Source organism: Tasmannia lanceolata, unplaced genomic scaffold (genome assembly GCF_043159265.1).
Source record: "Tasmannia lanceolata isolate RefF3 unplaced genomic scaffold, GAP_Taslan_0.1 ptg000019l, whole genome shotgun sequence".
In the NCBI taxonomy this organism is placed as follows: domain Eukaryota; kingdom Viridiplantae; phylum Streptophyta; class Magnoliopsida; order Canellales; family Winteraceae; genus Tasmannia; species Tasmannia lanceolata.
The window spans coordinates 2,509,954-2,526,387 of record NW_027518696.1 but is presented as its reverse complement, the minus strand read 5'-3'; the positions used below and the strand labels follow the sequence as shown (position 1 = coordinate 2,526,387).

Genomic DNA, 16,434 nt, shown 5'->3' with positions numbered 1-16,434 from the left:
ATTCAAGATAACTTTCACTCTTGACTATTATGTCGTACACAATTTCTTAAAAAATATTTAGTGATGCTAAATTGAAGGGAGCCCATGCAAAAACACAGCCCTAAGGGTGCCCCATTGGATCCATGGAATCAACCAAAACATTTCATATGAAATCGATTTGCTCTTATAATTGAACTGTGCCTCATCTGAATTAGCACTAAATAGACAATCCAGATTATAAAATCCACCATAGATTCCACAGTTCTCACTTCACTAATAAAATTATTGCTTTTATTTCGTAGTAGAAATCTCGATTACAAATTATTAATACCCTCACAGTAAAAACTTATTCATCTCAAACAACAAACTCTCCACAAAACACTCAGATGTACCAATACAAGAAACAAAAGCATGAAGAGAAGAGAGTTACATGACATGAAAGAGAAGAGAAGCTAACAGAGATCCCTCAATAGAAACGGTGAACGGCGACAATGCCCCGCCTGGGAGGCGGGACGCAGACCAGCATAAGCACCATCGCAATGACCACAACCATTAAGAATCCCATAAGATTTAAACCAGTTTCATCTGGTTCTGAGCAACAAACCTTCACCATCACAACAAAGAGCAGTACAAGCAGGGGCGATGCCACATGAGAGGAAAGGGGGGCAATTGCCCCCCTTAATTTTTTGGAAAAAAAAAATATACCTTCATGTTTTAATATTTTTTTATCTTTACCCCTTTTTTTAAAAAATATGCCCCCCTTTCCAATCATCCCTAAGATAGAAAATAAGTTTAAAATTTTAATTTTACCATTTTTATCTCCCTTTTTTGTGCAAAATTTACTATAATTTTTGCCCCCCGTGCAAAATTTCAGATAGAAATTTTTTCTATCTTAATTTTAAGATAGATAAAAAAATTACTATAATTTTTGCCCCCGTTGTGCAAAATTTCTGGCATCGCCCCTGAGTACAAGGGAAGAGAACTGAAGTACTTGGAGTTTATTTTCTAGCCCCCTCCCACCCTAGTCAATTGAGCTTCATTTGGAATTTTTATAGAAAGATCTTGACTTGGAATTAATTGAAACCTTCTTGGAAGTTTCAAGTGGGGTTCCTTTGAACTCAAAACGTTCTAGGTTGGTGAAATTTCTCTTTCTATGAATGACTACTACGTGTAAACATGACATTTTGCTCTTTCCTGTTTCCTCTGCTTGTTTGAAGTCTTACAACTGATTTCTATTCAATCAACTTCATAATGGGTCATGTTGGCAACACGTTTTTTGGTTCTTTTCTGTGTCCATGAATCTGAACCGTTCATTGCTTGGGCTCCACAGTTGATAGGTAACATAATCGCATCGATCCAGCAATCCTGACCGTCTGACCGACCCTTCGTAAATGCAAATACAGAATTAAGGAAAAAAACGCGATTACGATGATCTAGTGTCCATCTTACCCATGCTGTCACATGTACGGTGACATCTGATGGACTTTAAAAATAAAAATAAAAAACGAAGATGAATAATAAAGAAAAGAGAAAAAGCTTAAAGCGAAGCCGAGCGGCGTGCGTGTGTGGCATAGCCAGAAGATCTCTACATTGCTTAAAAAGAATTAGAGGGAGATTCAAGTTTGTGTTGAAATTCTAAAAAATTCAAGAGTAAAAAAGTTATTCATAAAAAAGAGAGAAGACCACCATTTGTATTGTTTTAGAATTACTAAGTGGCTTTACTTTTAAACAAAAAAGACAAAGTGCCTTTTCTCTTTAAAAAATTAAAAAAAGAAAAGTCAACACCTATCATTCCAGCCAATGCGCTATCATCACTATCTAGCATGAAGGACACCAAAATTTAGAGGTAATCGATGGAAAGGAAGTAGTCCAATTATAGAAAAATGATGCTGAGTTTTAATCATGGCTAAGGTCTCTACAGTACACATCTCCACACATGTACTGTGATCTAGTCGTCCATATGTAGATGGCCAACTAGATGTTCATCTGGTGGGCTCATCTTATGGCCCTGTTCGTTTCAGATTGTGACAACCGATTACTCGCCATCGGTTGTCACAATCTGAAACGAATAGGGCCTAAATCATCCAATCTCTTAACCATCTAATCAGATGGTGGAGATATGAATCATATTTCTTCATTTTGTCTTAAAATTTAGAAACTTTTAATTCTTGAGTATGAAGAAGGATTTGAAGAAAGTCGGATCTTCTTCTTTTTTTGGTGTGTGTAATGAAGAAGACCTTCACATAATTGAAAATACCAAAGATGGAGATTATATTTGCAGCAAAGCTTGTTTGATTTATTTCCTGATTTTCAAGGGTTTCACATGAACTTTAATTCATCTTTTACTTGTCAAAATCGTAATTTGGCTCCTGCAATCATCTCTTCTCCTTCCATCCATTAGTGGATGTATTTAGATCAATGAAATCACCTGCGTTTCCTTGGTAGATAAGGGACCCCCAAAGAAGAACCCCAAGAACCCTTATGTGTGTTGCTCCCATTAACCAACCACTTAACTTAATCCTTATTAGGGAATAGAGTTAGTTACCCCAATAGTGAGACTTGTTAGTTTAGGACTCCTAATGAGACTTACATTATCCCTTAGTTAGCCCAAACCCCATTTGATAAAAAGCATCTAGACCCCAAATTGACCAGGTTGGTCAATGTGGGCCACCCTATTAATGTGAAACACGTTTTCAACAGATGCGCCAAGGTCCAATAAACAATAACAACAACAACAATAACAGTGACCCTTGCTGTCCGACTGAATAATCGAGATTTTCCAATCAAAAATTTTATTCTTACCATGACCCATGTATAGTAGGACCAAATGGGCCGCCCTGATTATCAGATCTCACTTAATTGGATCACATATTCGAAACCGTGAACAAGCTAATAGATAACCAGGCATTGCAACTAACAATTCAGGTTTCGTGGATCGATATTTCCACCATAGATTTAATGTTTCTCACTAAAATCACTCGGATTATTATTAGTAGAAATCTCGATTACAAACTCATAATACTCATGTAATTAAACCTGATCATCTTACCAAAACACTCTCCACAAAACAAGAACTATAAGACATGAAGGAACAGAGAAGCTAACCGAGAAATCCGTCAACTGTGACGGTAAACGGTAACGACGGCCCGCCTCGGAGGTGGGACACAGATTTGCATTAGCACCAGTGCAATTATCACAACCATTAAGAATCCCATGGGACCCAAACCACCACCTTCTTCTGGTAGTAAGCAACACTTTTGCCCCATCACAACAAAGATCAGAGCAATTGGGAAGAAGATTGGAAGAGAAATGGAGGATGTGTGGTTCTATTTCTAGCCCAACTAGTCAAGTTATTTGGAATTATCAAATAATAAATGTATAGACTTGAAATTTATTAAGGCATTCTAATAAGATTTCAATGATATTCTTTGAACAAAGGTTGGTTATAAGTCCCTTTCTGAAATTACAAGTAATTAATTGACATTGGTCCTTAACCAAGCCCTTAACCAAGGGTGGGTGATGAAAAAACTTGTAGATTTCTCTATTTGGGCCTAGACCGACTGGGTCCACAGCCCATTACATCAGTATTCCTCATCAACGACTACATGTGTCACGCCTATATCATTGAACTTTCGGATACACGGTTTTTGTTTGAAAATTTACAATTTCTAGTCGATCAACCTTGGCATATATACATGGCTTTTTGTTTGAAAATTTACTATTTCCAGGAACTTACCTTTGGAATACACATCTTTTTGTTTGAAAATTTACCAAAAAGCTCCTACAATAATGTTTTCTTAATTATTAAAATCACCACATAACTTATCTATAAAACCTTCCTAAATTTCTATTAATTATTGTGTGGGATATGCTAGGGACCACAGCATGATAGAGAAGCCACCTCAGATGAATTAAATGAATAAGACAAAATCTGAGCCTATGTGGCTGTCTGCGAAATGCCTTCTGCAATGGTCCCTAGCATACCCACCCACCCAATCAAAATTTATCAATGAAAACCTTCCTAAGTTTCTATTAATTGCTATTGAGAAATCCACTCCTAATGAAGGGGTTGATTTATGGCGACACGACGGAGGTGAAACAGCCTCTAATAATAGAGGTAAAACTAAAAAAAATGTAAGTTTTTTAATGACTACAAGGAAACCTACTTTTCAGTAAGGCTCTGTTCACTTCTTTTCCCTGGTGTTGTTTTACCTAGAAAACAGCCTTTTTTTTTCCTGACAAGACAGAATTTATGTGTTAACTTCTTTTCCAGGGAAAAATATTATCAGATGTGGAATTTCTTGTTTAAACGCTGAAAATGACTTGGAAATTAATTTTTTTCCTGTTAGTCGAGATTTGGTTTCCGATTAAATATATCGGAAAGAGACTTTCCAAGGAAAACAAAACATTTTCCTTGACAGTTTCCCTAGATTCCTTTTCCTTCTGCCATGTCACCTGGAAAGGAAAGAAAAACGAAATCCTTTCATTTCCTTTCCGGGGAAAAGAAGTGAACAGAGCTAAGGTATATAGCTTCAATTGAGAAACTTAATCGTATAAGATATTTAAGAGTTGGGATTTGCCAGGCAATTTCTCCAAAAGCCATTTTTCAGCCATCTTTTGGTAAGGTATCTAACATTTTCAAGTGTAAGATCGGATAGCCAGGACGATAAAACTACTGAGTCCACGAAACAAGGCTCGTAGAATCCAGAGTGAAGATCAATTAGTGGGTGATCGAAAGATTGGGAAGGGAAGATCAATAGAGTATTGGTGCGAGTTTTCCAATCAAAACTATCTGTTCACTCATATGGTAATTGATTTTCAGATCCAAAACTCAGATATTGATTTTCAATATATCAAGCCTACTCACTAGCTGGTGTGGCATGACTCATTCTCTTAAAATCTCCAATGCCCATGATTTACAATCGCCTGCTTGAACATCAAGTCCAAGATGTCTCAATCACTCTCAGAGGAAGCATCTTCACCGAATCTTGCAAATATTTGTCTACGAGTTTATCCCCAGTAAATTGCATTCAATGGTATTATAAAGTGGCACATAGAAAGAGGAATGTAAAAACTGAACATCTGTTGGGGACTCTGAACAAATCACACTTGAAAACCGCTAACGAAGCATATTCCAGAGGGTTGTCAAAGACCCAATTCGGATTAAGTCTGCCAATGTCTAAGTCACCGTCTATTTAAATCCTAATTCAATTGAGAATGGAGAGTAATTCATCAATAAAATTTCAATGAAAATCATTCTTTACTATCAATCCTAATTAGAGAAGTATTATACAGACACTTTCAAATGTTAGTAAAAAAAAATTTAAGCATGTTAAAAAATGGGGAATGATATTTTCCCCCTCTCACGGATAAAATCCCCCCTTAACATTATTCAAGGCTAAGAAAAACGTTAAAGAGGGTGAATTTATCCTCAAGTGAACCATTCTCACAGAAACCGTCGGGGGACGGAATTTTATCCGTTCATGGGGGAATATCATTACGCTAAAAAATTTGTTCCAAAATAACCCATTATCATACTAAATCAATCAATTAGTATGATTTAGACTAGGGCTGCAACAAGGTCGGGTTTTTCAAAACCCTAGCTCAACCCTGGATCCCATTATCTCAGCCCTGACCCGCCCTGACCCTGAGTTAGGGCCGGAAAACCTCAACCCATACCCGCCCTACAGGGTATTGTGCTGGCCCTGGCCCGCCCTAATTGGCCCTGATTGGGCAGGGCCAGGCCGGGCCGGGCCGGCCCTAATTGACCCTAGTGCAAATACGAAAGGGAACAAAATAAGACAATATGAATTCAACAACATGACGGGCAACAGAGACAATTAATACTAATAATCTAAAGAAACATCAATCCAAGATAATAGAAAACATTAGCAAAAGAAACATGCACAGATGGTTCGATTCTATAATAGAAAACTCAGGGTCGGGCCGGGTCAGGGTACCCGAGGCATTAACCCAAAACCCGCCCTACCTGAGTCAGGGTCTTAAAAAAATGAACCCTGACCCTCCCTCAGGGTTAGAAAATCCAGCCCTGACCCAGTTCGGGTCAGGGCTGACAGGGCCAAACTTGCACTCCTATTTTAGACCATACAAGTGCTAAATCTTCTTCAAATAATTAGGATCAACAACCATTCAAACAGCATAACATTTGATTATGCACAAAATTCACTCAGGTTGGACGAGAAACATTGATGATTCGGGGACCACAATCACAAATTGAGATGGTGACCAACGATTAAGACAAGACTAGCAAAAAGAGAAGATGGGGAAGAAGACTGGGTCGGCGATAAGGACCGATAAGTGACTGATGAAGCGATGATTGACCAAATGGGTTTTTGGGTTTTAAGGTTCAACGATTTTTATTTTTTTTTTAAAATGGGCCCCACAACTAGAAATAGACGGGTCCTATTGTCCTATCCAATGAGAACCAATGGAGTACCATCATCATGTAGTTGGAAGGCTACCCAAATATGAGCAGTTCAACAATTTACAGGTAGTCTGTAGAAAGTAATCCAATTTAGAGAAATTAGATGCTAATCTTTATCCAGGACTCACGAAAGGTTCCTTGGCACCTTGTCTCTACAGTACACATCTTAACACATGTACTGTGATCTAGACATCCATCCCATTAGACCTGGCAAACGGGTGGGCCGGGCCGGGTTTCACCCAACCCGTACAGGTTCAGGTCATACGGGCCGCGTAAAAAATGACCCAGAGTTTTACGGGTCACAATTTGGTGAAACCGGACCCCACCCATACTGGACAGGTGGACCCACAGGTCACCTGTTTTTTTTATAATTCCCACACTGTAATAGGATGATCCAAGCCGCCTATGTGATTTACCATAACGTAAATAGGTTGTGTCCAAAAAATCATTTCCATATGATGATCTTAGCGCTCTGTTCTATTTTATTATTTATAAAAACCTCGATAGATTGGAGGGCTAAGATCATCCTATGGAAATGATTTTTGGTGGGTGACCTATTTACGGTGTGTTCCATCACGTAGACAGTTTAGATCATCCTATGATGTCATCAGTACAGTACTCTGAAAATTATGGTACTATAAGGGCTTACACCATGTAAAATCTCGAACATTTGGGTTTTTTCGGGCACCCGAAGGTCCACCCGACCCGGCCCCAATTTTACAGGTCGGGCAAGGCCGGGTAAAATTTTCAACACGTCATGATTCAGTGCCGGGTGGAACTGGGTCCGGGCCACTTTTTGCCAGGTCTACATCCCATGGCCGACATGAACGGCAAACTAAATGTTCATCTGGTGGGCCCATCTTAAATGGATAATGGCCCAAACATCACAAAATGTTCATCTCATGGGCCCATCTTAGATGGGTAATGGCCCATACATCACAAATCATTGAGTTTCCTAACAATCCATTCAATGGATTTCTGCCCATTGAATGTTTTAACTGTCTAATTTGGATGTCACACTGCAGAGGACGGTTATGTTTTTCTGATTATTATAAAAAAAAAAACATGGACATTAACAGGTGTAATGGGTGACCCCTTATCAAAAACTAGTCATCTTACCTGCTCATTTGAAAGAAATTATTTTCATTTGCAAAAAATAATAATAATAATAATAATAAATCATTTGCACCCACAGCTATTTCGACAATTCGAGGAAATGAGAAAAGCTAGCGTACTTCGGCTCCCATCCGATTTCAGCCCGAGTTCTTGAGTTATTTAACCACTTCCCCAACGGACCATCCGTGCCTGCAAAAGAAAAGATATATTCATTCCACATCTGGGGTTTCAGAATATCAAGATGGAAATGGTCAATTGATCATAACATATTGATGATTTACAGTCTTTAAATGCCGGAGAGGAAAGCTTGCCTGTAAAACCCTCAAACTTTTTGCTGAATTTTCCACTTTTGCTCACACAATCCATTAATTCCTGCCTGCAATAAAGAAAGCATAAATAGAACCTCAGATAAATCAGAACTGTAGTATAGCTGGATTGAGGACAGAGTGAAAAATCAAGGTTGGATTCACAGTGGGAAAAGACACCTACGTCGTGGTTCCCTGCAATACATAAGCATATGGATAATAAGATATAGGAAACTGATATTTCTACTCTTGCTTTGGTAAACTCCCTATTTTGAACTTTTCTTATTGGCCCTTAAATCTTGTTGGGGGTGCTCACCAAAGGGATAGAAATCGTTGAATAAGCTGCTTCCTGGATTGGCTATCCTGCTTCATTAAGTTTATCTTGATGTTATCTAGTGCAAGAACAAAGGTTGAAGTGAATAGGAGGATAGCAAGTCTAAGTATAAAATGGACCCCGGCTTGCTATCCCCATGGTTATCAGCCCCATTGGGAACTTTAACAGCCACTTAGAGAAGTTCAAAATAAAGAGTGAGGTGCAATATCAGTCAGGATCCAGGAAAAAAATACCCCCTTAACTTCCAGCTACTTCATTTTAAACATCTTTCCATTTTCAATTAGCAACAGAAATATTAACTGCAGATGAAAAAGGAAATCAATCATTGGGGCTCATCATGATTCTAAAATCACCTAAAATCACTACAAGATTATCAAATAATGGAACAAAACTGCAAAAGATTCCTCACGGACCAGAACGAAAGAACCCACTTCAAGAAACATTAATAAATAGGCATTCGCTTGTTCAATCGGGTAATAAGATTCATAGGCAAAGATTTTGAAGACTTTACAACGAAAGTACCAGGATAACAAATATCATTGCTTACCATTAATTCTATTTTGTTGTCGGCAAACTTTTACACATAATGGCTTTTTTATTGAATGGTCACATAATGGCTTAATTATGCATATATGACTTTGTCTTGCCGGATATTTTTTAATTTATTGATATAACTTGATTGGCTACACTGCAGAGAGAGAGAGAGAGAGAGAGAGAGAGAGAGATACAGGCCTATTTACAATACCTGGATACAGGGTGATTGTCGCAACCCAAGAAAACACGACCTCTAAACTTCTTTTTCAAAATTGCAATTGAGAGAGATGAAGCATCCTGTTAATGTAAGTCAGAAGTCAGAGAACGCATACTTCAATGATACAGAACAACAAAATTGTTAAAGATCATATCCACTGATGTAACATAAGGTTTTGTGGCAGAAACCAAAAAAAACATGTGAAAGGGAATTCCTGCGGAATTAATATAAGCCAGGTTCAATAAATAGAGAATTTCAGGTCTTCCAAAAAAAAATAGTGAATTGCACAGGCATGATGCATGTATAGGACACTTATTTGTGTAAAAAGGTAAGTGGTGTGGATATAGTCTCCTGCCAAGTTGATATTTTAGCATCCCTTTTAGGCCCACTGAAACCTTATACACCACCTGACCAATTGATTTAAGACAAAAATTGTTTCATTTGATCACATACATCTTCTCACAGCAAACTGATTGGATTGGTGATGGGGACCATGGTTTAAAATTTCGGTTTCGGTAACCGTTTCGGACCCCACCGAAAACCGAAATTTCAGCGAAATCCGAAATTTTGGTCCAAAATTTTGTAATTTGGTTCGAAATTCCGAAATTTTGTAAACTTTTTTTTTTAATAAATAATGGCATTTAATCGTAATTTCGGACCGAAATTACCGAAATTTGGTAAATGGCGAAAAATGGAATTTCGGGAAATTTCGGTTTCGGTCTCCACCGAAATTTCGGATTTCGGTCTGAAATTTCGGATTTCGGTCGAAATTTAAGACCATGATGGGGACCATGCTTTACGAAGATAAAAAAGGAGGGCTAAATCTAACGTAGAGTCCATTAGAAGTTCTTTGGTATTTTTCTTTTAGTTATAGGATTTTAAATGGGTCTTTTATAAGTCTTTTAAGTCATAAGGGGTACTAAGTCACACCACAAATTTCCCAACTCCTAAAACCCTCGGTTCTTCATGTATTAGAGATAACTGAACTCTTCATCATTTAAAGAAACCATCATAACTTTAAAAGATACCTGCACAGCTAAGGAGGATTCAATTCAAAGTGCTAAAACATTTTAAACCCAAATAAACTTGGTCCAAGTTACAAATAAGGTGTCCTGTATAAAAAAAATAGGATAAATCTAACAATTTACATAACTAAGAGACTGTTAAATATTGGGTTCAAGTCTTCTTGAATAGGAGACATCGGCCGATTCAGCTCCCATAACCACAACTTAGTTAAGCCAAGAAAACATAAATGGGCAAATTCAAATAACTCCAATAAAAAAAATTCCTGAACAAAACACACTGAAGAACTTCAGGATGCTTGTAAGATGCTTAGATGTTCAACGTACAAAACAGCATTATGGAGAATCATTATGAACAAGAATAGGGCAAAGAGCAAAGAAGAAAGATGAGACCTCATAGTGAATCAGATAATCAGAGAAAGTTCACAATATAAAATATTCGTACAGCTATCATCTGAACAAGAATAGAACAAAAGACCAAGGAGGAAATGTTGTCACCTCATAGTGAATCAAATTAAGTAAGTGATCTGGACGAATGTCAACAGTCCCTTTCTCCAACCAATAAACATGGGCACCTCTATCTGATTTGTATAAATAGTTAATGGAAGGCCACATAATAGATCTGTCTATAAATTTTAGTTGTGCATAAATGCAATTTCTGGGAACACCATATAAAAGAATTGTATATAAATTTTAGTTGTGCATAACTGCAATTTCTGATAACAGTAGAAAGAAAGCCCCCAAGTTCTGGGAGAAGGCCCTGCATGTAGGATATATAAAGCCCTGCCAATCTAAGAACACAACCGCCAACCTCCAGCACTGCATTTTCTGCTTCTAAAAGGACATCAGTCCGAGGACTTTTACCAATTGGAACAATTGGCGAGTTCTGCAAAGTCATGTCCAAAATGTTAGTTAAAATTTCATAACATTGACACAGACATAAACTACAAAGACTGGAACAGGAAAAGTCAACACAATCAAGGTGATGAATAAGAAGGAACTTTGGAGGCCAATGAATCTATATTTACAATAACAATGAAACAATATTCCCCATATTTCATGGATGTGCTTCAGGATAGAAGGAAACGAAAAACATATGCTCCGTATTAACTAAATCTCTGACATATGGAGTGGGTTGAATCACATACATGTGAAATGGTTGGCTTGTCTGCAGGAATTTAGGTTTGAGCTGAGGCATAAGATGAGGTGCAGATTTGTGTGTAAGATGTTTGAGTAAAGGGATTCTTCAATTTCAACCATTAGGGCAAATGTGATTCGGTTTAAGCAGCTTAATGATATGTACGAATATGATCCATGCATCAGCCCAATAAGGGAGAAGTGTATTCATGGGCAATAAGACAATTTTATAGTGCATGAGGGAATAGGGATAATTCTTCAAGAAGAATCCATCGAGTACAATAGATTGAACCCTTCGAGTATTATAAAGAGCTTCAAGGAGATGGACTTAGATGCCATCTTCTTAGTGATAAGACCGTGATGTTGGTCAAAGAGGCACTACTGTTGACTATTTCCAACCAGCAGTTCAAGAAGAGGAATGTTCATAGGGGGTTGAGCCTCTAGCTCATTGGTAAAAGGATTTGTTCCACAACCAATAGGTCGGGGTTCAATCCCAGCTTACCTATCAAAAAAAACAAAAATACAAAAGAGGAAGGTCCATAAAAAGTTGAAAGGATTTTAGAGAAAAGGTGACCTAAAGGGCTGAAATATCACTCGCCAGTATCATGTATATTGTAAGCTCATGCATATTGTACGCATGAAATTGCATCTCATTTGACTTGGATGTGTATCAGATTTTTAGATACCTGACACATGGCAGGTGGGTCTATCATATATACCCCTCTTATCATTTTTATGTATACCATATGATATGATATGCAGACCATATCGTCGAACATAGCCTGGTAGATGAAGATACACCACATACTCACCACACATCTCGGGCAACAGAGATACACCACATGCTCACCATACATATGAACTTTTGTGGGATTTATTTCTTAATTTCGTGCAATATTTTTTTTATTTGTTTTACACTTGTATTTGAACCTGTAAAAAAGTGTATAACCATAGTTTATTTTTTATTTTATTTTTTGAATGGTAACCATAGTTTAATAAGCTAATTGATAACTTCGGCGAAGACTTTTTTTCGAATGGTAACTTTGGCTAAAGACTATGATAAATTCTTCTTATAATTAAATTTTCTAAGGTCATTTTACCATCAAATGAACACATAATTCTTATGTACATTGATTTTCTTAGCCCGGATGGGTGTCTCCAGGTTCTCTTAAATCTCTTAGTAAATAATGATTTATTCAAGACTATTTTAGAAGTTGACTTCCTTGCACTAACGAGACAACTTGAGTTTGCAAGGACTCCTTCAATATAGGATTTATTTTTTGTTCGGCAAATATTTTTTTAGTTCAATATGCATGTAACAAGATTAATAAAAATGGGTTGGATACACTTAGAAGCATGGGTTCAGAGGATAGGCACATACATCAATACGTACACGAGGAAAAAGGAACATATTTATGTGTTAGAAGAGCAGCTTAATCAAATTTGTTACCAGTAGAACAATGTGTATATTAGAGGTAACACCTCATCACATAAGCCATTGTCATTGCAATCATATGCAGCGCTGCTTGATGTAAATAAGAGAGAACCTTCACCACTCCAGTTTGATGCAGCCAGCCTGCACGTTGTTCAACACTTTTAAGATATTTACCTGATTCGAAAGGCATTAGACTTCGGTCATTTATAACAAGACGCACTGGATTAGTTTCACATAAACAACTTTAATTACATGCTTATCTAAAAAGAACTGGCAGCAATTGAAGAACGAGAGAAAAGGATCCAGATTCATTTGACACCCTCAGAATCTCCACAGTGGCATTGAGTCCTAGATGGGTAAGGTCCATAATTTTGACATCTATTTATCCTGTTCTTTTTGCAGTGTAACTGTTCAACACTTTAGAATTTTTCAAAGCCAAATCTTAATAGTCTTGGGATTTTTAGTATCAATTATGAGATACGAGACAGTTTTTGGCTGCTTTTTAGTTTTTACAGGGCTTGAGAAAAATGTTGTGTTTTTTTAATGATAAAAATGTTCTGTGTTTACTGTGTAGATAACAAACCAATAGATAAAAAAAACACTAAACTCCTTGACTTACTGGTTACTGCATTTTTTACTAAGAAACAAGAAGTTATCATGGTCAAATATGAGGATATGCACTGAGAACTAAGCACTTGAAAAGCTTCAGACTCATGTGTACCTGACATCGCCAGGGTAGTCTCCATTTCGAGATGGAGGAGCACAAAACATAATATAAGGAAACTGACGAGTTGCTTTTGATCCCCTTATAGTTGGGTTGATCCCGAGTTCTATCAATTCATCATGATGATCCGTAGTCATTGTCTCACCAAAAACTTGGCAACCTGGATGCTCCTGTTCCATGAGAAGTCATAATCTCAATATCATCACATGGAAAGTATCCCATTGTATTCGAAAACTATAAAAGTATCAACAATAAAAGGTTATCATTTTAATACAACAAAGAATAAACCATTTCGCTTTTGCACCAAATACATGAAAATATAAACGCACAGTAAATAAGATTTTATAGATGTTTTACGATCACTAGCCAAGTCAATCAGAGTATCAAAGACTTAAGTCGGCTCTAACCAGATCGTGAATCAAGCCCAAGCCATGAAAGTAAAGTTCCAGCTATTGTCCTTATGTGTGTGTGTGTGGAGAGAGAGAGAGAGATGGATGTGTGATTGGTGGGAAAAGTAGATATAGAAAACAGAGTAAGAAACTTATTTGTAGATTGTGGCCATAAAACTAAAAAGACAAACACCAAGCAAATGGGAGCCGAAGAGACATGAAAAGTTTGAGATGTACACAAATTACAAACACATGAAATTGCTTATGCACATAAAAACTATTTGAGCTGGATTAAAGATTACTTGTGTAATATTGGAAATTCACTGAAATGTCATCATTTCATTATTATCATAGCCTCCTCATAAGATTATTGATGTGTCTCTCCAATTATTCACTCACCCCAACCCCCAAGCCGACACAAACACACAAAAACAATGCAGAAATGAAACAGAAATCTCCATAGCTTCAATCTACCTATTTTTCCAAATAAAACATAAGGTTTCCGTGATTATCCCCCATCCAAACAGTATTGAAAAGAATTTAACAAGCCAAGATATGACGCCTTTATCTCTCTCCTAAAAAATTATTAAGTAATAAATATTTCAAGTTATCTACTTATCATAGGCCTTTGTTGACAGTTTTTATCAGTTTAATCAGGTTATTAGCTTATGTTGGATTTTGTAGAGATTCTACTGTGTTGATAAGATATTGGGTGGTATATTCAAATCAACACTTAAAGAATTACAATAATACCCCAAACATACATACATATATATATATATATATATATATATATATATATACATACATATATATATATATATATATATAGACACAAACATGTAGATTAAAAATTGTCCTCTCTTTCTTTGCCACCCTTCTTGCATCATGATCTGGAAATAGAAAAATATTTACTCCCACCCATGTTGAATGCCGAGTTTGGTAATGCTTTAAAGTTTGAAATAATAAAATGGCTAACGCATGAACAGTCCAAGTTTGGCATTCATTGAACAAATCCCTTGGAAAGTTGTGAACTCTAGGGTTGCTATGAACCACATTGTACTAACTTTCTTTCTTTTTTAAAGATGGAAATGTTATTAAAAGGAAGAGAAAGGGGCCTGCGGCCGAGGCAGTAAGAACTACAAGAAAAAAGCAAAAAAGAAAAAAAAAATACAGCAACAACAAGGAAAATCAAGGAGGTAAATAGTCAAAAATATATAACGTCATCCTATCAACATCAACACCAGCTAGAGCGAGACGATCCTCCTCTCAATTAGCCAACCTCCAAACATGTTGGAAGCGGACCAGGTGCCCCTCCACACGGTCCAGACTCTCATCGATCATCTCTGCAAATCTTCATGGGTGAATGCGACTCACACTCATCCATCTAATGACATTAAAAGAATTTCCCTCCACTATAAGACTATCCAAATCTCTTTTGCCCAAGATCCTGATGCCCTGCAATATCGCCCTCACTTCTGCCTCATTGGAGACCTTGATTCCAATAGGACCTGAAAAAGTCCATTTGATCGATCTAGCCACGCCTCTAAGGAGACCTCCAATACCAAAATCATATTTTATTCACTATGATGCTACCGCCATAGTAGCATCATTCCAAAAACAAACAAAAAAAAATGCTACCTCCATGGTGGATTTGCGTGCGTGTGTGTGTGTGTGTGTGAATGGTACATCCATGGTGGACAGCTGGATAAAGAATGCTATGGATTTGAGACTCAGTTATATTTATATGAAGACACAATCAGCTAACTTTAAAAGGGATTAACTTTAGATAGCCTGAAATTTAACGAATTCTCAAAGAGTCCTAATGCTCCCAGATGCTTCTGAATAAATATGCATTTAATATGGAGACTATTTTTTACTATAAAGAATGACAATAGGATAAAATTCAGTACAGTAAATCAAGAAACATAATTAATCTTTCAAAGGATGGAAGGAATACCTCTCGCCATTTCTCTGCTACAATGCGACCAAGAACACCCGGACCTACAATCAACAGATCGTTTGCCCTAACCAAACTAGAAGAAGAAACATCTAATCCTTCATTAGGTGCACCTACATAAACCAACAATTAAGAAATCTTCTTTCACACAACTAAACCCTAAATTAACAATGGATAACTTTCTGTTGAGTCTAAATAACAGAACAAACGAAAGTTTTTTAGCTAATCATGCACTCCCTTTAGAACATTTTTGACATCTCCATTAAAAATATCAAGATTAAAAGAAAATGTGTTAAATTTTTATTTTAATTATACAATTACATGTTTAAAAGCATATCTTAGAAGAATTTCCGTCTCAAAAAACAAGAATTTCCCATGTAGTAACAAAAAACAAGACTATCAATCACCAGGAATAATTTAGGTTCGAGAACTGGGCATTTATAATCATAATCATAATCATCTTACATGGGATTTCGTTAATTTGTTCGTTAGTTTTTCTCTGCAACTGAATGGATATTACTGACCGATTGAAGAAGCTTGGAGAGAAAACCAGCTCGAAGATCTTCGCTTTGTTCGAAGATTAGGGTTTGGAAAGGAGAGGGAGTATTTTGGGCGAGAGGGAAAGGATAAGTGCCCTAATCCAGTTATGATAGGCGCAGTAATTTCCATGGAAGGAAAATTTTAGAGATGAAACAGGGGGGGAGGTCCGTTTATACCCCCTGGATTGGGTTAGGACTAAGGAAAAGAAATTTGAAGGGTCCCATGTTCTTGGATGATCCAGACCATTCTTTTTTTTTTTTTGGGCCCCTATTTAGATAAGCATTGGCCTATAGAATG

At 37.0% G+C, this 16,434-nt stretch overlaps 1 protein-coding gene across 2 annotated transcripts; it reads right to left on the bottom strand.

Moving 5' to 3' along the window:
* Positions 1-7,444: 7,444 nt before the first annotated feature.
* On the bottom strand, positions 7,445-16,345 carry LOC143853138 (uncharacterized). 2 transcript variants are annotated; one of them, XM_077362872.1, is made up of 9 exons: positions 16,122-16,345; positions 15,598-15,641; positions 13,246-13,418; positions 12,572-12,665; positions 10,728-10,838; positions 10,451-10,540; positions 8,925-9,010; positions 7,852-7,916; positions 7,445-7,729 (listed from the first exon to the last, which is right to left on the bottom strand). In XM_077362872.1, the coding sequence occupies exons 1-9, from the start codon at positions 16,264-16,266 to the stop codon at positions 7,620-7,622; spliced, it is 918 nt and encodes a 305-aa protein (XP_077218987.1). In that variant the 5' UTR covers positions 16,267-16,345; the 3' UTR covers positions 7,445-7,619. The 2 variants fall into 2 exon arrangements, with proteins under 2 accessions (XP_077218987.1, XP_077218986.1); XM_077362871.1 differs by having other exon boundaries at positions 15,598-15,710; positions 16,122-16,336.
* Positions 16,346-16,434: the final 89 nt, after the last annotated feature.

What these genes read in the sequence shown, in the direction of transcription:
- LOC143853138 (XM_077362871.1), bottom strand. Translation starts at nt 16,266, where the DNA reads ATGGAAATTACTGCGCCTATCATAACTGGATTAGGGCACTTATCCTTT. An exon ending in TTAGATTGGCAGGGCTTTAT is followed by an intron (nt 10,541 to 10,727) that starts ATATCCTACATG and finishes AACTATTTATAC; the next exon opens with AAATCAGATAGAGGTGCCCA. An exon ending in TTAATTTGATTCACTATGAG is followed by an intron (nt 9,011 to 10,450) that starts GTGACAACATTT and finishes TTACATTAACAG; the next exon opens with GATGCTTCATCTCTCTCAAT.